This window comes from Ambystoma mexicanum, chromosome 3p, assembly GCF_040938575.1.
Source record: "Ambystoma mexicanum isolate Mex_15411 chromosome 3p, UKY_AmexF1_1, whole genome shotgun sequence".
NCBI lineage: Eukaryota > Metazoa > Chordata > Amphibia > Caudata > Ambystomatidae > Ambystoma > Ambystoma mexicanum.
In genome coordinates, this window is record NC_090925.1 from 199860903 (window position 1) to 199883161 (window position 22259).

The 22259-nt window shown below is 49.1% G+C and overlaps 1 protein-coding gene across 1 annotated transcript in view; it reads left to right on the forward strand.

Moving 5' to 3' along the window:
• Positions 1 to 20947, forward strand: part of GNB3 (G protein subunit beta 3) — a 204891-nt gene extending 183944 nt beyond the window's left edge. Inside the window, exon 10 of the mRNA XM_069650634.1 lies at positions 20721 to 20947. Coding sequence (XP_069506735.1) covers positions 20721 to 20827 — 107 coding nt within the window. The 3' untranslated portion in view covers positions 20828 to 20947. The remainder of the gene's footprint in view (positions 1 to 20720) is intronic.
• Positions 20948 to 22259: the final 1312 nt, after the last annotated feature.

Consider the following 22259-nt stretch of genomic DNA (forward strand, 5'->3'; position numbering starts at 1 on the left):
TTTGCTAGAAAAAAAATCGCAAACTTGTATTGTAGATTTTCTTAACAAACTAAGTGAAACCCTTTCCCTTCACCGGAAGAGAATCTGCAGCAACACATTCCCATTGCTAACATTTTTGCATCCATTTTGACGTTTTGAAAACGCTCCAAAAAATGCCCACAGACTTCATTAACCACAAATGTACAGATTAATTTTCTTTTTAAAGTGGTGAAATTTGATGCACAATTTGACGAAACCGGTGAGAGTGAAATTGCCTGCACATCAGGTCTACCTTCAGCGTGCCTGGAGACCACTGCATGGACTGGGTGCTTCTGCTGTATAGCAGATACTAGGTGTCTAGGGCATGCTGCTTACGTGGACCCGAAGTATATGATATGATACGGCATTTAAAGCGCACCTGTACACAAGTGTTTCTCGGCACGACCATGGTATATGTGGATTCATCGTTTTTTGTAGGGTGTATATAAAACATATATGCAACTACATACAATTGCAATAAGTTGTTCAATTACATTTGAAGAGGCTCAAGTTTGGATTTTCAAAGATATCTCATAAAGACCCTGGAACATTCATTGTTATAACCAAAAAGCAATACTGAAAGGAAATCAGGAAACTGACTAGGAAACTTTCCACTAATTAGGACACCCATACAAAATTGGGCAATGATATAGTCTTTTTCGCCTCTATTCCATGACCTTGGGATTCATTCACAAAGGATTCATATGTGTCCAAGTATATTGAAAATACAGCATTTTTTTGTTCACTTTTGTTGTAAATAATGCACCTTTCTTTGTTCCTTTTTTTGCCAAATCGTTGGTATCAGTCATTGTTAATTATTCTCTGTTTATGTATGTTACACTTTTCAACATCATTTCTTAAGTTGTTATAAATGAAGCATCTGTTTGTATGTTTAGCAAATAAATCTTTGTTTGCTACCAATTGTATTTGTTACTCAGTGAGCGGTTAACACACCCTTGACTTTGGGTTGGGATTCGCTACTCAGCTGACCAACTCTCACATTACTTCACGGACAGGCCCATAACCCTGTATCTGTATAGCATAATTGCCTCGAGCTTTGTCCACTAGAAAGGGTACATCTCTTTATTTACACGAGGCTCAAGTTTAGCCCAATTTGTTGTGTAAATCCCGCACATTAGGCGTTTCTCCTAACGCGGTAATGCAAGCATGCATCCATGTGCAGCTCCCAGGTCAGACTTTATTTACTCTGAAAACATTATGCAATTGTAAATTGTAATTGTTTATTTATAACGTGCTTAATACCCAGACGTTTCTAAGCGCGGATCTGCGTTGTCTTGCTTCAAAGGCGAGCACGCTGCTCTGGAGCGATCATCCCGAGACAAGTACACGAGTCATGTAAGTGTGCAGAAGTAAGGCTCAGACACAATGGAGGCATGTTTCTGGGTATACACTTTTATTAACTTAAAAAGAAAGTTGGAAAAAGGCCTCTCTATCTCTAAAGCTAAGAGGGGCTTCCCTACCTCAAAGAAAACAAGTGAAATTGTCAGAAAGTCCAAAACGAAAAAGTCTGTCACTGTCCTGTCCACAAACCTGCTTCGGTCCCTAACACTAGTAACCTAAAGGAACTGTGCAAGAATGATCCACGTGTTCCTTGTGCTTTCAACCAACAGAAAGGTTCCCAGTCTCTCTGGTAATAGAAAGTGATGCAATAAACAGTCCTCATGAATGCAAGATTCCAATGCTAGGGTTATGCTCATTTCCCCTAGACTTCACCTCAGTTTCCTTCCTTTTAAGCTCGTTTCTTGATTTACAATTCTTTATCTTCTCAACTTAATGAAGTTCGTTATCAAATGTAGAATTCCTTTTAACCAATTTTGGTGGCCTGAACCCTTTCAATCTCTCACATGGGTGCGAGACCCAGACTTGCAATATAGCTTGGTTCACTCTCCTGCCAAGCTAGTGTCCTCTCATGGACTGTCTCTCTTTCACGTGGGTCCAAGACCCTCTTAGTCTCCTTATAAGAGGGGCTTGCCTTTCACATGGGTGCAAGTCCCAGACTCGCAGTTCATTATGATATACGTTTCATTCACTCTTGTGCCAAACATATGACTTCACTTTTAGTGATTCTCAGGGTCCGAGACTCTCTTATTCCATATGGGTGAGGTCCCAGACTTGCAATGTCCCTTCACGGTCACATACCCTCCTTTTCCAATGTTTGCATTCACCCATTTGCTTCTGAAGGGGCCTGGTCCCAACATGATACATAATAAAGCCAAATAAAAGGACGCACCCAAGTAGGGAATGAGAACAGGAGTTAGATTGCAAGTTGAAAAAAGTTTTAGCAATAAAGATGTGCACGCAGAGAACTCTGCTGCCCTGAGAGCGCTCTGCCAAACAGTACATGGGCGGCACATTATGGACCAAAAAATCGTCATGAGTGATGCAATGACATATAGTACAATTTAACGGTTTCGGTTAGTTGGCCCACATGGCGCCGTATGGAGTGTAGGTGAGGTCAGGCTCCAATTGGCTGCTGTGGGTGGGGCAGTCAGTTGGCACGTGGGTCAGCTGGGCTCATCTTCACAGGGTGAAGGTCATGCTTAGTTATGACTGTGTCACAATCCTAACTAATCTAAACTACACAATGACAATTGACACGCAAAGAATAATGTTAGACATGAAACCATTACTTAGATGGAGGAGGCTATAAAATGTGGACCGATATATGCACATTCTAACCCATTCTTTTATGGGTGCAAGGGTACCTTTGGCCCTTCTCCCAGGTGCCTTATCTACAGGGTCTTATCTGTGATTTATTTTCCCGGGTGCCTCACGATTCAAACAAATGGATGAAAGGATGTTAGTTTTAGAGGAGGATATATCATCACACAGGATTAGGTATATGGTGAGCAATTTAGGGTGGTCCGTGGGGAAGGGTCTTCCAGCAGTTTCGTTCAAAGAGAGTGGAGGGGCAAAGGGTCTATAAGCTGCAACTTCTAAAGGTGGGGGTCGAGGTGGCCCAGGCAGGTTTGTGGAGACGCATCATCGTGCAGGACAGGGTTTGCTTCGGTCACACGCAGAGCAATGAGCTCAGAGGAAGGGAGAAGGATACTGGATATTTGCAACAATACATGGCCAGGTGCTTCAGTGAGAAATGAGTCTGTGTGGAGCTGCCAGGAAGTGGAGGGGGAGGCTGGGCTTTCTGTGCGCGGCGTTGGACAGAGGGAGAGATGGCTTTTTAGAAATCATGATGGGGCCTAGAGAAAGATGGCATTTTACGGTGGAACAAAATGGAGTCCGTACGTCTCCCCAGGTGGCTTTGTTTACTGTCTTTTTTTGCGATTATATTGAGGCCAAATTATTAGAACAGAAAAACAACATGGGGACTTCTCCCTCCATTTGGTGGGTAAACACAAAATCCATTTCACGTGGGAATATCAGGGGGGCCTGAAAAAACTTTTCCTCCCTTACACTTCCCTGGACCTCCAATGCTTCCTGGAAAACCTGCATACCGTTTTCCTGCTTCTCAGTAGGTACCAGTGTTTCTCCAGCCACTGCGTTGTTCGTCGAGGGTCCAGCAGCGGTTCTGCAGGCGTCTCTCTGTCTGGCAGCATGTCATTTCTTGCCGGCAGTTCAACAGAGCCTAGGATACCCAGAGGTACATTGTGGCAGCAGCCCATGTAGTCCTTCCAGCTTGGACCACATTCAAGCTCTCCTTTTCCTCGGTTTGTGGCTCCCATTGTGGCTTTACTCTACCCACCCAGTCCACAGCTTCCACAGTTCCTCCTCACAGGTTCGTGTTTTTTTTTTCTCTCCCTCCACCCTCTCCCCTCTCCTCTCCCCCCTCTCCCCTCTCCCCTCTCCCCTCTCCCTCTTTTGAACTCCTGTGCTGGCTTGCTGTATTAATTCAGGCAAATATCTTGTGAGTACCTAGACCACTCACTCTATTTCTCCCGAGTGATCCTCAGACACTCAATGATCTTCTTCACAGTACTCACTTTCAACTCAGATGGTGGATGCTTAGTATTCTCTGCATCTCTTGTATTTTAGGTTTGTTAAGTATATTAAAGTGGCTGACCATTTTCTCTACCTAGAGAGGAGGAAGGAGCATTTGGCATTTGAGAAGCGATGGGATGTATTAAGTCAGGGAATACCACATTCCCTGAGACTAGTCATCCCCAAACCCATGGCAGCTTCCCTCCCCATGTGATCCTTCCTCAGTGCACCACCCCAAGGTGAACTATTGTACTGTGGGCGCACCACCCTGGCCCCATGGAAAAGGTCTCCCCCAAGGGGAGAAGAGACGACATCCTCAGATTCGGGTTAAGATATATGGAATCAAGACCACCAGGGGGCATGGATACATGCCCATCTAAACAAACGGTTCTCTGAACAATGGCAGATAATTATTAGATTCCCCCCCACAGACCCACCTGCAGGTGCTCAGACACAGCCAATGGCTGTGTGAGAAACCAGTGAGCATGTGAGACAACAATGAGGCGAACAGGGCTTTCATTGTTGAGAGGCCGCCCAGATTCGAAGCTGTTGGAAGTGAAGGACACAGGTGTTGCTGACCGCAGAGGGCTGTGGAAGCTGTTGGCTGGCATGTGGTGTGTCCTGGGAGTTGAAGGGATGCTGAAGCCCAATCGCCAGACTGATGGTAAGGACAGCAGCATTTTTGGGAGGGGCGAGTTTGAAGCAGAGAGCATTGCTGTGGGATGATCCGCGGTGGCGCGGCCCAGGCTGCACAATATCACTGCAGTGTTTGAGCTGGATGTGCACAGTTTTCTAGGAAGATCACACATGAGAGGACCTGCAATGTGGGGAAGAACAGGTACTGTGGAGTGTGGTGTGAGATCTGGTGGGAGCAGAAACCACGCAGGGTCACTATTGAGAAGGGGCACCTGGTCTGTGGAAGGTATTCTGGAGTGAACATGGTTCCGTGGGTTGGTCTCGCTATAGCACCATAGCGCAAGCACAAACATCAGCCTGGAGGCAGTGCACACAGAATTTTGATGGAGCGGCTCGACACCCTGCAGTGACTAGACTCCGAGGGTTGGAGCTGGACTGCTGGGAGAACAGGAGTGGGCTGGGGAGAGCTTGGGGACTACCGACTCATACAGTTGGAGGCACTCTCCTAGGTTATATGGAATGGATATGGCTTTCATGGAGGATGTCCTTAATATACTGCAGGAAATAAAGGCGTTGAAGACAGATCTACAGGCTTCTATGAAGGAACTAAATGGAAGAGTGGATAAAGTTGAAGACCACATGGAATTCTTGAAAAACAACCTTGCATCAGTAGAAGTTCTGGGAGAATGTCCTTTAGGGAAAATTAAAGAACTGGAGATGAGGGACAAGGAAACCTCCTTGAAACTGGAAAACTTTGAGAACCGGGAGAGGCGTACCAATGTCCATCTTCTTGGCTTCCTGCAGGCAGGCAGAGAAGCACAAAGGAACCTTGAACGCAAACTGAATCTAGTGTGGCAGGCACTGTTTGGAGAGGAGTGACAGGAAGGTATCCAGGTGGACAGAATGCATAGAGGAGGTAGACCGGCTTGAGGCCCTAGGCCTGTGATAATGAAATGTCATTATTATACGAATAGGATGGAAATACTGAGAAAAGCTAGAGAAGTGGGCAGAGTGACAACTGAGGGCTCAGTGGTCCACATCTTCCAAGATCTTTTTTACTCAACCATGGAATGTAGAAGACAGTTCAAGCCTGTCACTAGTTGGTTTACAGAGCGGGACTGCAGGTACTGCTGAGGATGCCCATTTTCACTGTCCTTTGAACTCGGTGGAGCTGCCTACTTGGTGAAAGACATGCAAGAAGCTATTGCAGGTCCTGGAAGAGCATAAAGGGGAGCGCTCGGTCAGAAAGGATCTGCAACACAAGGCCAATCAGGGGATCTTTCTAAATGCTTTCTCTGAGAGCAGAACGCAGAGGAAGATGGTTGGCACCCAAAGGTTTCTGAAGTTAGTCCCGACGATAGGCAAGATGCAGAGCTGAGCGGTGACAGCCTAGGGGGAACTCCTAAGGGATTGCAGGGCAATGCGGAAGGAGGAGCAAAGTGAGATGCAATGAGGGTTGGCATTGTGGGTATATATAACTTGGTGGGACAAGAAATTTGCAATTTTAAGGGCGGACTGTCTTGAGAGGTGTTAAGGACTGGTCAAGTGGGGGTCTTGGGTTGTGGGGATGTCCTTTGCTTCCCTGGTGGCCTGCTGGGGAAGAAGAGGTGTTGCTGTGGAGAGTTATGTTTCTTTTTCTTATTGTTGGATGGAGCAATTCAATGGGGGTTGGAGGGGGTCTGGCGGCTTACGGGGTGAGCATCTTTAAAGGAGGGTTTGCAGGATACCGACTTGAGATGGGCATTCAGTATTATCACTAGGTGGATTGGGCGTGCACACCACAAAAAGGGTGATGGGGGATCATGGCAATGGAGTAGTGCCATTTGCATCTCTAAACGTGAGGGCGCTGAATTTGTACACAAAAAGGGCACACCTGATGAGGGAGTTTGCAAGGAATAAGGTATCTATCTTATTTTTCCAAGAAACGTACATGAGAAAGGGGGAAGAGCAAAGGAGACGGGGTAAAGGTGCCACACAAGCATACTGGTCTTCCATGTTGCAAAAGAAGAGAGGGGTGGGAATAATGCAAAGGGGGGACGTTCTCTGAGATGACGTAGTTACGAAGGTGGATCGGGAGGGGAGCCTTCTCATGGTCAAAAGAAAAAAACATGATCAGAAGCAGACCTTGGTGTCCCTTCATGCACACAATATGCAACAGCTAGGCTATATTAGAGGAGGACTAATGCATATACAGCAATGGAACAACTGGTCTTTTCTGAAGTGCACTTTACTGCAATTTGGTTTTGGGTTGCACTGGATCTTGTGGGTGACTAGGCTATATTGTACCCCTACAGCGAGTAAAATGTTAATGGAGTTAGATCTACGGGGATACCCTTAGAGAGAGGTCCCAGACAGGGATGCCACCCCTTGTTGTCTCTGGTCTATGCCCTGGTAATGGAACCTCTAGCAGCAAGGCTTCAAAGCGGAAAAGGGGTCTTCTGGATTTGGGGATATATGTGCCAAGGAACCTCAATAAGATCCTCTCTGAGAATTATGAAAGTTTGTGGGTCACGGTCAAAAAGGATATGGTGAGGTGGAATAGAAGGACATCATTGTGGTTAGCACACATGAACACCATAAAAACGAATATACTCCATAGGTTTCTTTACCTTTTTCAAATGCTCCCGGTAGTTGTGTCAACTAACTTATTGGGTGAGATGAACAGATATATTGGGATTTCTATGGGGGAAAGCATAACATAATTCTGTGACCCTACTCCTACGTAAAGATAAAGTGGGGGATATTACCTCAACTCAGTCTCATATTACAAGGCAGCGCAACTCAGGATTGCTGTCGATCATTTGGACCCATCATCTCAGAAGCAGTGGGTGAGCTAGAAAACGCAATACTACACCCGGTTGTGGTTGCGGACTGATTGTGAGTCCCGAGAAACAAGCTTTGGCAGAAAATTCGGGATCACCCACTGTTGGCAGTATTATGGGACTTGTGGTGAGAAAAGGCAGATAACAGGGTTGGCTACACGGCCATACCCGTTGACTTGCTTATGGGCACCACCTATTAGAGATAGTATTGTTGACCCCAATAGATTTCATTAGTGGTATGAAGGGGGACTCGAGAAAGCAGGACAATTGTGGGCACAAGAGGAATTTCTTTCCATAGCTTGCTTACAAGTATTACTAAACAGAGGCCACCTGTCGGTCTTTCAATATTTGCAGCTTAAGGGGGTAATGCAAGCTAGCAAATGGGTGCAAAGATTTGCAGAGAAACTTGACACCCTTTCAACAGGCCCAGATGACGGCCAGTGGAGATAAGGGGAGAATCTCTGAGTTGTATAAATTACTGGTCACGGCAGTCCTACAGGAACGCTTTAGGGTCCGGGAGAGTTGGCAGGTGGACCTGGAGCAGGAAATTGATGGGCTTTGGGGGAGAAATATGCTGGGGGTGACCAAGGCGTCTGTAACTTCCCAATATCAATTACATACATTCAAACTTACACCTGTAGCAATACACTCCAGCTAAGATTTCCTGCATGTATCCGGGTACTAGTCCTCTCTGTTGGCGGGGAAGGTACTTATTGGCATGTGTGGCAGGCATGTGGGAAGGTGCAAACATACTGGAATGAGGTGTTATAATGGATAAGTGACCTGGACCACAAACACATAAAATGTTTGCTCGATCCATGGTTGGTTCTGTTCATGATAGAAGGAGACGACGGGTGGTTCCAACGATTGGATCATAAGGCACACAACTTGCTTCTTGCAGCGAGGGTATCACTAATGCGCAAGTGCAAGGGGGTGAAGCTGCCATGAAAGAAGACTGGTTACAAGTTACCGCATTCTTTACAATGGAGAAGCTGCCCGACCTACTCAGGGGGTGGCAGCGTAATATTGAACTGGAGTGGCTTGCCTTTGTAACAAAATATATTAGCCTGGAAGGGACTACGGTACAAGAGGATTGAGGGAGTGGGAGGAGTGTGCAGCAGGAACGGAGCGGGTAGAAGGAGAGAAGGAGCTAGTGATAGTAATTCCCAGTTAGGATGCTCAAGAGGAACGGTGGGGTTGTGGGTGTTAATTTTGGGGTGTGTGTGTCTATATATATATATAGAGAGATATAGAGATAGATATAGTGACAATTGGGCATATGGTTTCAGTTTTCCTGCAAGAAACCTGTTTGGGAGTGAAATTCTATGGGCAAGGGTGGGGTAGGGACGATGTTTGTTTATTTATTTGTAAGGCGCACCGATCCCGGAGGTAACTGGGTGCAACGAGTACAAGAATATTTTAAGCTTAGGTTACATGGTATGTCACATTGGCAGCAGGATTATACAGGTAAAAATACAAAATTATACAAAAGAATAAAATTATACAATAAGTGAGAAATAGTACGTAACAAGATATATACAATAGTAGTAGTTACTGCGTAATCAAATGTCATTGAATCGCAACCAGTCCAAGGTATTGCTTCTGAAGCTAAGGAAGGATTGATCCATTCTAAGTGAGAGAGTTAGTGCATTCCAGATCTGTGCAGTTTGAACTGGGAAGCTGCTGCCACCAGACTTTTTTACTTTAAATCTGGGTATGTTAAGGCAAAAAGAGTTGGCAGATCTAGATGGACTGGTGGAGGATTTTCTGACTAGTCTCTCGGTTAGGTAAAGAGGTGCCATGTTGTAGAGGCATTTGAAGGTAAGGGTGGCTGTTTTAAGCAAGATTCTATCATTTATATTCAGCCAATGATGTTCTCTCCTAAGCTCTGATACATGTTCTCTGTTAGGAATATTCAGGGCAGTTCTTAGAGCATTATTCTGAAGGATTTGGATTTTGTCCAGGATATACTTATTAGCACCTAGGTATAGGGAGTTACAGTAATCCAATTTCGAGAGTATTAAGGCGTTAGCAAGGATGATGCAACTAGATTTGGATAGGAATGGCCTGCATGCCCTAATTAACTTGCATGTGTAGGCTGTTGCTGATGCAATAGAATTTACTTGTTTAATTAGGGTTAATGTGGAATCGAGGTAAAAAACCTAAGGTTTTTACTTCATTTACTACCTTAATTGTATTTCCGTCGATATTGAAGGTGGAATACTTGGTGTTCAGTTTTTTTAGATTGGCAGCTGTTCCAAGAATCAGGAGCTCCGTTTTGTCGCCATTCAGGCAGAGGCTGTGGGTTGCCATCTATGCCTGAATGAGCAGGTACATTTTATTTACCAAAGCCGTGTCCTTGAGGTAATCGCCTGAAAGCGGTATGAGGATCTGGGCGTCATCTGCATAGTTAGTGTAGGTGACACCCAGACTGTCCAATTTGTCAAACAGAGGCTTTGTAAATATATTATACATGGTAGGCGATACACAAGATCCTTGTGGTATGCCGCATGTAGTCTGGATAGGGTCTGCTGATTCTGACTGTGAGAAGACTGTCATAGTCCTGTTATTCAAGAAGGATTGGACCCAGGCTATTGCGTCCTTTGAGGAGTGGGCCGCCGAGGCCAGGTGATTGCATAACACCAGGTCAAAGGCAGCCAACAGGTCAAGGAGGAGTAACATGGCGGTTTTCCCTGTGTCCTTTAGCTCATCAATTTGAGTTTTTAAATCGATTAATGCCGTTTCCGTGCCATGTTGTGGCCTGAAGCTGGATTGGCGGGTACCTAGTAAATGGTTAGTTTCGATGTATTTCTGAATTTGAAGATACGCTACTTTGTCGAGTATTTTGAGAAGGAAGGGCACCATTGTAATGGGCCTGTAATTAGTTGGGTTGGAGGGGTCCAATGTTTGCTCTTTTAAGAGGGGTAAGACCCAAGACTCTTTTAGGTTGCTTGGGACAATATCAGAGGCAAAGGAGGCATTCATTAGTTTGGATATGAACGGTGCTAGGTCTCTAGCTATGTCTTTAATTATCTGGGCAGGACAGTTGTCACCCTGGCACCTTGATGGTTTCAGGGAGGAGATAATTTTTTCACTTTCAAGGATAGATACTTTAGAAAATCTGAATTGATCTGATGTAACGGGAGGTTCATTTTCACCAGTAGATTGCATATCATGCGTAGGCAAGGTGGCTTTCTTGTCCACAATCTTATTTTGAAGTGATGTTATTTTGGTTGCTAAGGCATTCTGTATGCTTGTGCACCAGGGATTGTCCTGGACTACGTTGTCTATGGGAGGGATAGGGGTTTCCATTTCACGTAAAATCACAAAAAGTTCCTTAGTATTGGAACTGCCTTTAGTGATTCTATTGTTGTATAAATCTTTTTTGGTGCTAATTGTTTCTTTTTTTTATAGTTGTCAGCGAAGTTAATCAGGTTCATTGTGTTTTCTGCAGAAGGGGTATGTCGCCATATTGTTTCCAATTTTCTCTTTTGTAGGGCTTTAAATTGTGGTGTAAACCAGGCATTTAGATGTGCACTCTGTTTACCTCTACGCATTTTGATAGGTGCAATAGTGTCCAAGGCTTTAGACATAGTGTTGTTATAAACCTCGACTAGTAGGTTAGTATCGGAGTCAATTGGGAGTAGGTTTAGGGACGGCAAAATCGGTGGTAGTAATCCATCTGCGTAATATTTCTTTTGCTCTTAGAGAGGAGGGGGGGGTGCTATGACTATCTTTAGACATTTGTCTATTTAAAGGTAGGGTGAAGGCAATCAGGTGATGGTCTGTCCAAGGTTGTGGTGTTATGGAAGTGATAGAAGGTTCGCAATTTAGGTCAGCCTCCCAGTCTAACGTCCTTCCTTTGACATGGGTTGGTAGGGATACTCTTTGGGCAAGTCCCAGTTCTGAGAGGATATTGGCTACTACCTGAGCATGTTTGTCAGCAGGGCCATTAAATCCAAGGTTAAAGTCACCAAGTATTAATAGTCGTGAAGAGTCTTTGGTATTATTTGCAAGAATACTGGAGATGTCCTCTTCGAAGGTACCTATGGGACCCGGCGGCCTATATATTAAGTAAATAGTTAGCATGCAGGAGTTGGAGATTGGTACTTTAGCGGTAAGAATTTCGCCGGATTTAATAGATGAGAATGGGGCAAGTCTTATTTCGAGATTTGATTTAGCTATGAGGGCTAAGCCGCCTCCTCTGGCGTCAGGTCAGTCTGTTCTGAGAATTTGATAGTTATCAGGTATTCCTAAGGTGAGGGCTGGGCCAGCTGCGGCATGCAGCCAAGACTCTGACAGCTAAGATGTCAAGGTCATCCATGGAGATCAGGTCAGCTATTTCTGTGGCATGCCCCACCAGAGATCTAGCATTAATTAGTGCTCCGGTGACAGTGGTAGTATTTTTAGGTTCCTGAGATTTACAGGCCGATTCATGGAATTAATGTGCGCCGAAAAAACGGCGCACGTGTGCGAAAACGTGCGATTCGCAGTGAAATAGCGAAAATCGCAGTGCAAGTGCGATTATCGCACAGAAAACATCGCACATCAATTCATGGAAGTCCGTGCACGCGCAAAATGTGGGATGTGCGCTGAAAATGTGCGCGGCGCACGCTGGCGCACGCTGGCGCACAGGTCATCGAACGCCGTGCGATAAGGCCACAGCGAATTCGCACATAACAAAAGTAGGCGTAACACGGGGCGTCACACACAGAATGGGGAACAACTCGTGAAAATGTGGGCATCACGGGGGAAGTACAGGAGGCAAGTGCGCAGAACGCCCACACGCTCGCCTACAACACGTATTCATGGAATCGAATAGGGAAAAACAGCGCACGGCCAAAGACGCGCACAGGCCCATACATGTCCGCCACATGAAAGCAGGCGGTAGCGTCCCTGCGCAGGAAAAAAATGTGCGCCAAAGTCCTACACGCGCAAGAAGGCCCACACGCGATCCGGCCTGGGGGAGCGTGTGCGTGTATTTCAGAGGTGCGCGAGAAGTTTCACACGCGATCGTGCCTGGGGGAGCGTGTGCTTGTATTCCAGAGGTGCGCGAGAAGTTCCACACACAATTGGCTTGGGCGCATGCATTTCAGAGGTGCGTGAGAAGTTCCACACGCGATTGGCCTGGGCGCGTGTATTTCAGAGGTGCGCGAGAAGTTCCACACGCGATTGGCCTGGGCACGTGTATTTCAGGGGTGCGCGAGAAGTTCCACACGCGATCGGGCCTGGGGGAGCGTGTGCGTGTATTTCAGAGGTGCGCGAGAAGTTCCACACGCGATTGGCCTGGGCGCGTGTGTTTCAGAGGTGCGCGAGAAGTTCCACACGCGATTGGCCTGGGAGCGTGTATTTCAGAGGTGCGCGAGAAGTTCCACACGCGATTGGCCTGGGCGCGTGTATTTCAGGGGTGCGCGAGAAGTTTCTCACACGCGATTGGTCTGGGCGTGTGTATTTCAGGGGCTCGCGGGTGTTTTTACATGCGATCGGGCCTGGGGGAGCAGGGTACGTGTATTTCAGGGGCTCGCGGGTGTTTTTACACGCGATCGGGCCTGGGGGAGCGGGGTACGTGTATTTCAGGGGCTCGTGGGTGGTTTTACACGCGATCGGGCCTGGGGGAGCGGGGTACGTGTATTTCAGGGGCTCGCGGGTGGTTTTACACGCGATCCGGCCTGGGGGAGCAGGGTACCACTCACCGTCTGCCTTGCGTGTAGAAGAACGCGTAGCCAACACCCACCCGCTGTGAAGTAATAGCGTGTGAACCCCAACGCCTGCAAGACACACGCACCGCACCCCACGAAAAGCAACGCCCGTGCACGATACGTCACAGACACGCATACGCGCTAAGGGCCTTTGGTCCAATGGAATCGCTTATGCGTGCTGATGCGCTTACGCGCTAAGGGCCTTTCCTCGATTCACACGCTGACGTGCAGAATTTTCACGTGCCAAATCACTCCGTATCAAGCTGGCCACGCGTAAGCACACGGAAGACCACGCTCCTGCCCAGAAGGCCGAACTACTGCCCCCCAGAGCGCCGAGCACGCTCCCACCTGCCATCTGCTGCTGCCTGACTGCCTGCTGCCCACGTTCCCTGCCATTTGCTGCCTGCACATCAGCCAGGGGTGCTGTCGCTGTGACCACCCCTGCTGGAACCGAAGACTCCCGACTGGGATTCCATCGCTCCACAGCCCAGCCCCAGGACCCAGTTGCCCACCCACTCCTGCCTCTGGGGTTGTCATGTCGGGCACTGCAACATCTGGCACCACTGACAACCCCCGGCCAGAGAGGCAGAGGGGCACCAGCTTCAGTGCCACCGAAGTTGGTGTCCTGGTGGAGCAAGTCCTGGGGCAGTATGATGCCCTCTTCGGAAGTTCCCGCGCCGACAAGGAAGGACGGACTCGGATCTGGACTGACATCATGACTGCCATCAACGCGGAGGGGGTGGCAGTCCGCGACTTCCAACATGTCAAGAAGCGCTGGGAGGACTTCAGGTCCAGGACCCTGAACAAGGCCCGGCGCCTCTTGAAGGCAGCGGGTGCCAAGGGGCTGCGGGGCCACTTGTCAGAAGTTCAGATGAGGGTCCTGGAACGCATATCCCCAGCGCTCCACGTCCAGGTCCTTGAGAGGCAGACCCGTCGAGCGGTAAGTGTACATGCATCCTGATTGTGAGCTGTGCGTGTGGTGATGTTTCAGTAGTGTGCAGGTTGCACATCTGTTTGTACGGGGTCGAGTGGGGGTGTACAGGGCCGTGGGGCTAACACATGCGAGGGCTGTAATGTGTGAGACATGGATGGTGCTTGTGTGTGTAGGCTTGCATGCCAGATGCAGTTGTGTTGGCACACATGTTTGGATGAATGTGTATGTAAGTAGACATGTCCGTGATGTCACGCATGTATGTTGTTTTCAGCTGCATGTATCAGCACTGTGTACATGTGCATTTGTGTGTATTTGACAAGGGTGCAACAGTGATGCAACATGGATGCATGTGACAGCGGGATGTGGAAGCCTGATTGGCAGATGTGACATGGATGCCCATCTGTACACTGCGACACTTGGCAGAGGTGTACACATGCATGCAAGTGTGGTGGTGTGTGTACATGTGTGGTGCACTTCCTGTGTTGCATGTGATGTCTGGCTCAGCTTTGCCTGCTCATGCTGTTGTATGGGTATGGATGGTGCTGGCAGTTGCGATATGGCTGTGGTATGGCTCATGTGTGCTTGTTGAAATGACATGTGTGTTGGGGATTGTGATGGCATGTCTGAGGTTTGCCAATGCCACTCATGTACAACTGCCGTGTGTATGTGTCCATTGTACAGTGCCCTGATGCCTGTGTTTTATTTCTCCCTGTCTGCAGCGTCAACTGATGAAGAGGGCGGAGAAGGTGCTGTGGAGCACAGCGGCGGGGATCCCACCGCCAGCCGGAGACGCAAGGCCTGGCTCCCCTCCCATGTTGTCATCTCGTCGGGGAGTGAGGAGTCCGGTGCCGCGTCCCAGGCCGCAGCTGCCGGGGGGAGGTCCAAGAGGCGGAGGTTGGAGTTGGACTCCTCGGCAGCAGAAGGGGCAGCTGGGACCCCACAGGGCCCAACGAGGGAAGATGGCACGGAGTCATCCAGGTTGGTGGGGGGTTTGGTGGAGGAGGAGGCCGTACAAGCAACAGAGACGGGCTCTGGAGGTGGGGATCTCAGTGGTGCTAGTGGTGCAGTGCAGGACCAGGGACAGGAGGAAGCACAGGCCGCCGCGGAGGTGCCTGTGTGCAATCCTGCCCCTGATCCTGTCCCTGCATCATCTTGCACCATCAGGGATGCCTACGTCCAGACCCGTTTTCAGGCAGGGGATGAGCAAACGACAACTGGCCTTCCTCTGCCTGCGGACGTGGCTATCCGGGTCCGGGTTGCGCCTGTCCTGACTGGTGTGGCGTTGCGTCAACGGGCCATGCGAGGTGACCTGCAGTCTTTTCATGAGGAGACTGCACGTCATCTCGAATGGCTCGTTGACCACGTCAGCCTGCTGGGACAGGTCACCCAGGCCGGATTCCTCAGTTTGATGGGGCTTGCTACGACCCCCTCCTCAACTGAACCCCCTAAGCGCCAGTCGTCCTCCGTGCCATCTTCCCACCCATCAGTCACCTGGGTGCCCTGTGGAGCTGCCTCTGACGGTGCGGCCAGGCTGGTGGAGGAGGCATCCCTGCCACACACAGTAGGGAGTCGGACGTCCAGCAGGGGTGGCCACATCAACGACTGCACCCCAGCCGGCGGAGGATGTGCAGGCAGCAGGAGGCAGTGCACGAGCAGAGGCACAGCAGCAGCAGCAACGTGGTGGGAGCCATGAAGGCTCGGGGCCTTCAACATCGGAGGGGCAGGCATCGGCCGGAGGGCAGGAGGACCCAGGACAGAGAGTGTCTTCCGTGTGGCAGCGGTTGGGCCACGCCATAGATGCGGAGCAGCAGCGGGCGGAAGAGGCACGGCTCACAATGGTCAGGGTGGAGAACTCCATGCGGAGGGCCCTGAGGCGGGCCGAGTGCCTCGAGGCAATCCGCAGGGGGTTGGAGGTGGACACATCGACAGCCCTGCGGACCCTCGGGGCCATGGAGGAGGACCGCCTCCGGGACATTGAGCAGGAGTTCGATGATGCCCTGGGCCGGGACATCCAAAAGTGAGCCGTCAGACTAGCCCGCTGCCCTTGTACATAGTTATGTAGGTAGTGTTAGGTTTCCTTTGTTTTTTTATTTATTTTGGACCTTTTGGACATTGGCCACATTTTTGTATATAGTATATTTTATTAGTTAGTGTTGTTAGATAGGTTTCATTTCTTTTGTTGGGATAATGGACCCTGGCTTGTTCGTCTGTACATAGTTCACAGTTGGATTTTATTTTTCTTTCACAATTTACCCATGGAGCAATGGCTTTCAATTATTATTTCCCATTGGATTTTCTTTTGTGGACAGTGACTTTGGACACCATTACTTTGGATTATGATTTTTGGTTTTGCTTTTTTTCCACAGACATGCTTCTTTTAATTTTTGTACATTCCCATTTCTGTTTCTTTATTTTTGAATCTATTTATGTTTGCTTTAATACATATTTTTTTATAGAACTTCAATGTGTAGTATCATCTCATTGGTTTCATGCACATCATGATATGGGTTTTGAGATTCACTGACACCCATTGGGTGTATGTGAGGGACATGTGTTTGTTTCGAAACTTGCAATTGGTGTTCTGTCATGTAATTGCCATTTCTGAGTGGGTGGATGCAATACTCGGGTGGGCATTTTGCATTTGGAGGCTGACCATAGGGACCAGGGATCTAGATTGTGATGACATGTTGGCTGGGGAACATGAGTTGGGGCCTGCTGGCAGGTGCCCCACAGTGCTGGGGGTGGGGGTGGTGGGGAACATAAGTTGGACATGGGTGGGGGCCTGCTGCCAGGTGCCCCACAGTGTTGGGGGGTAGGGGTGGTGGGGAACATGAGTTGGACATGGGTGGGGGCCTGCTGGCAGGTGCCCCACAGTGTTGGGTGGTGGGGAACATGAGTTGGACATGGGTGGGGGCCTGCTGGCAGGTGCCCCACAGTGCTGGGGGTTGGGGGTGGTGGGGAACATGAGTTGGACATGGGTGGGGGCCTGCTGGCAGGTGCCCCACAGTGCTGGGGGGTGGGGGTGGTGGGGAACATGAGTTGGACAAGGGTGGGGGCCTGCTGGCAGGTGCCCCACAGTGTTGGGGGGTGGGGAACATGAGTTGGACATGGGTGGGGGCCTGCTGGAACGTGCCCCACAGTGCTGGGGGGTGGGGGGGTCGGGGAACATGAGTTGGACATGGGTGGGGGCCTGCTGGCAGGTGCCCCACAGTGCTGGGGGGTGGGGGTGGTGGGGAACATGAGTTGGACATGGGTGGGGGCCTGCTGGCAGGTGCCCCGCAATGCTGGGGGTGGGGGTGCAAGGGGACATGAGTTGGTGATCATTAGTTCAAGGAGACATGTGCCCTTGCTGGGGGGCATGCCCATGTTGGGTGGGCTGCCTGCGGGACATGACCAGGGATGCAGGGTAGTCCCCTGTGGTGTGGGCTGCCTGCAGGGGCCGTAGAGGGTGTACAGGGAACACCTGGGAGGACCCACACTGCCAAATCACATGTAGGACTCCCCGGCACCCCTGAAATACACGTACCCTGCTGAAATCGCGTGTGAAACTTCCCGCGCACCCCTGAAATACCCGCACGCAGCCCAATCGCGTGTGAAACCTCTTGCGCACCTCTGAAATACACGCACACGCTCCCCCAGGCCAATCGCGTGTGGAACTTCTTGCGCACCCCTGAAATACACGCGCCCAGGCCAATCGCGTGTGGAACTTCTCGCGCACCCCTGAAATACACGCGCCCAGGCCAATCGCGTGTGGAACTTCTCGCGCACCCCTGAAATACACGCGCCCAGGCCAATCGCATGTGAAACTTCCCGCGCACCCCTGAAATACACTCGCCCAGGACAATCGCGTGTGGAACTTCTCGCGCACCTCTGAAATACACGCGCCCAGGCCAATCGCGTGTGGAACTTCTCGCGCACCCCTGAAATACACGCGCCCAGGCCAATCGCGTGTGGAACTTCTCGCGCACCCCTGAAATACACGCGCCCAGGCCAATCGCGTGTGGAACTTCTCGCGCACCCCTGAAATACACGCGCCCAGACCAATCGCGTGTGGAACTTCCCACGCACCCCTGAAATACACGCGCCCAGGCCAATCGCGTGTGGAACTTCTCGCGCACCTCTGAAATACAAGCACACGCTCTCCCAGGCCAATCGCGTGTGGAACTTCTCGCGCACCCCTGAAATACACGCGCCCAGACCAATCGCGTGTGGAACTTCTCGCGCACCTCTGAAATACACGCACACGCTCTCCCAGGCCAATCGCGTGTGGAACTTCTCGCGCACCCCTGAAATACACGCGCCCAGGCCAATCGCATGTGGAACTTCTCGCGCACCCCTGAAATACACGCGCCCAGGCCAATCGCGTGTAGAACTTCTCGCGCACCCCTGAAATACACACACCCGCTCCCCCAGGCCCGATCGCGTGTGAATCTTCTCACGCACGCGTGTTCCCAACACCCGTAATACGCGTTCCCTGCTTTGCGTTTGCTGTTTGCCAGTCCGGTAAACTGGTACAGTGTTGGCGCAGCCCTTTGCGATGATTTTGCGATCTTGATGGCTTTTCCTTGCGCGAGGGCGTTCTTGGGGGCGTAACTGGCGCTGCTGCAGGGTCGCTGCGCCACTCTGCGCCACGTCTGCTTTTGGAGGTGAGAATCCATGAATACGCTGTGCGCGGAAATTGATTTTATCGCACGCGGCTGGCGCAGACATTCGTACGGGCACGCTGTGCGCCAGCCGCGTGCGAAATTGTTTTGAGGAATGACATGAATCGGCCTGTTAGTAGGTTTAGGTTGATTTGTTTTGGTCATTAAGTTATAATTGGTTATAGGTTTAAGGGGACTGGGCGTCGCCTCATTATTGAGGCTATTGATAGATCCGAACTTGAGGGTGTTTTTATTGGAGTGACGAAGATTCATGGAATTACTGCTTAGGGGCTCATAGAGGCAAGGTAGTCTAGCACGTAGTCTGTTTCTTGCAGATAGAGGGCAAGGTAAGCGCGTTGTGTTGAACATTGTTAAAGCTATATATAATCTGTTAGATACCTATTAGTAGAGTGAGCAATGATAAGGTCGCCTGGGAATTCTTTGGAAACATATTTTCACCTGGGAGGTCGTAGTCTTCGGGAACCTTCTAAAGGCCGTCCTATAACGATAGCAGTAGTTAGTGGTTGAAGGTGGTTGCTAGTAAGAGGCAGTCGGACTGTGGAGTAGTCCTCTAATAAATTGTAGACCTATACAGTTGACTGGGTTAGGCGATGCTCAATGCAGCATCAACATTTGCAGGCATTAGATGTGTGAATGGTGTAAGCAACATTCACTGTTATGCTGCAGCTCGGCGGCAAAAAATGTACGGCAGTTACTAATAGGAAAAGTAAATATGCAGTAATGTATGCAAACATCAGTTATTCAACAAAGGTTGTGTTAACAATGAACGCAATTAGATAGTAGAAGTAGCGATAGCTATTTGGCTATGATATGGTCAATGGTATATGTTACAGGCACTGGGCATATAAGAGTTACCATAATGGAACAATTAAATGTTACTTGGGGGTTTGAACTATAATGCTGTGTGTTTTGATTTTAATATATGGGATAGTTAAAATCCCCTGTGCACTGGTATGATGCCACTGACTGCACCGTCATTGTTGTTTTTAAATATTGATAAAATGCAGCGGGTGTGGGGAAATATGTAATTATAGATGGATAGCAGTCAACTTTGGTGATATATTCCACCAAAGGGTTCCAAGTGACATCCTTACGCCGAGAGCAAAGGTCGAGTTGTCTTTGATGGCGCTCGGAACACTTGCTGTAGGAGAAAGCTGCCCAGCTATATCTTTTAAGCCCCTCATAATCCTCTGCACTGTCCCTTATGGGCTAGCATTGCATAGGGTGTAAAGTGCAAGCCTGGGGAACTATATAGTCCATCAAAAATACCAAGGGCATCAATGCAAGATTTGCGGTTTGAGAAAAAGGCAGTTAAGTTGTGGTTGTGGTAAGCTCTTCACTGCCACTTTACCACCACCACTCGTTGACTGGAGGGGTTTCCTCCATGGTACCTTCATAAAGAGGCAGATTTGCCAAAATTGCAGGTCGTGGAAACAAACAGAAATACAGGCAAACTTGTAAGAAGGCATGTTCAGTCACCCCACAGCACCCTAAAAAGAAAAGAAAGTGGTAGACAAAAAGCTGTATGCCCCTGCTGCAACGTCATATCAGTCGATTACGACATCCACAATCCTCTGCTATGACGTCAAAGCGGGAGAATCCACATTTGGAAATCCAAATAGTTTCTAAAGCTCTACACAACAGGCAGGTGTACCTTTATTTCATGTGCATGCTTTGGAGAGCCGTGTAAAGTATGTTTGCGGTTTAAGTGGGGGAAGAAAAGAGCTGCATGCCAAATCACACGCCGGGCATAGTCATGACCACCATTTTCGTTCTTTTTTCACGTCAACGCGTGCAATAGGCTGGCTACTTACAAGCAGACCCTGCTGCAGGTGGTGGGATAAAGGCATATGTTTCAGAGGTCACGGATATGTTGTTTTTTAAACTGAAACGGTTAGTATATTGGGTTTAACAAGAAGTTGCATCCCGACTTGTTCATTTGTGTTTACTTAATGGTTATTTTCTAACCATCCTATTTTCTCCTCTGCAGGTGTCCTCTCCGGGCACGACAACAGGGTTAGCTGCCTGGGCGTCACCACAGACGGCATGGCAGCAGCCACTGGCTCCTGGGACAGCTTCCTGAAGATATGGAACTGAGGAGAGGAGAACAGGCGGAGCGGGTGAAGCCAGAGGGAGAGCTACTTCACTCCCAAAGCTGCCTGCCACCTGACTGCACAATGTTTCTTGTTTGACATATAAATACTTATATATAATTTATATACTCGTTGGTATCGGCTCAGGAAGTTGTCTTTCCTAGTTGCGCACTGATGTAGCTGCTGTCTTGGTTACCCCCTACTCCTTTGAATGGTTGAAAATCAAACTGTGTGTTTGCTTCTCCAAGCTGCCCTCATTTCAAAGCAGTTCTTCACAAGAAGTGGGCGCTCTTGTAGAGAATGATTTGGCAAGTCCCCACCTAGGATCAGCCGCCATCCCAATGAGATTCCCAAAACTAGGCGGAGCGATGCCTGCTGATGAAGGTCGCAGGGGCAGAGCTTGGTGGTAATAACAAATATTCAAACAAGAACTTTGAAGGCCCAAGTGGAGAAAGGTTCTACGTGAACAGCAGTTAAGCATGGGTCAGTCTGCCCTTAGGTCCTTAGTTTGCCTGTCTCGATGGAGACAGAAAAACAAATTTACCTGCCAACTTCTTATACTAGTAGCAGGAGTTAACTTTTCCCCCTGCATCAAAGATGGATGCCCACAAGACAACTTTAGCAGTGCATGCTGTGCAAATGAACCCACGCATTTCCCTTTGCAACCGTGCTGCCTGCAGTGTGCTGCACTATCAGAAGTGCACAAATACCCCACAGGAGAGGCAGCCTGAAACAAACATGTCAGCCCTATTCAATGGGGCATTTTCACCATCTCTTCACAGATAGCTGCCAGCCATCAAAGGCTAGAAGCCACACAGATCCCAGAGTGCTGCAAACCATCAGATGCCAGCAGACATGGCCACCTTGCCATGCCAGTGAAGCCTTTGGCACAAATGAAGGTTGACGGCTGGAAGGTTTTGAAACAATCATAACTATTTGCATTGCTCTGGGCAACCCACCAGACCATCGTTTTTGCCATTAGAAACCATGAAAGACCATATGCAAATCAGGTTTGGTTTCGCCCCAAACGCGACTGTCGAGTCTGATCCAATAGCTTGCATCCCTTCTGCACAGGACCAAAAGCAACCAGAGACATGTCTCAGATTCATCGGCCATCGTCCGTGAGGTTTAGTTTCATGATTTGCTCTTATGTGCACTCTGAACACTGGCCACCTTGTCATCAGATGCTAGATGATATCACACAGAAGATGAGGCTTGCTACAGGCATGCTCAGCTTGCCCTTAAAGACAATGCTCTTCCACCATTCCGTCTTGCGCTCCTACAGCGAGCAGGAGGAGCAGCCATCACATGTGAGCTGGTACGCCCGGTAAAACGGTCTGAAATATGGATGGACACCTTGCCCCATTCCATGAATGCAATATTTTTCCATTTCCTTGCATATCTATGTGCCAACACTCCTATAGGAAAAGTGACCG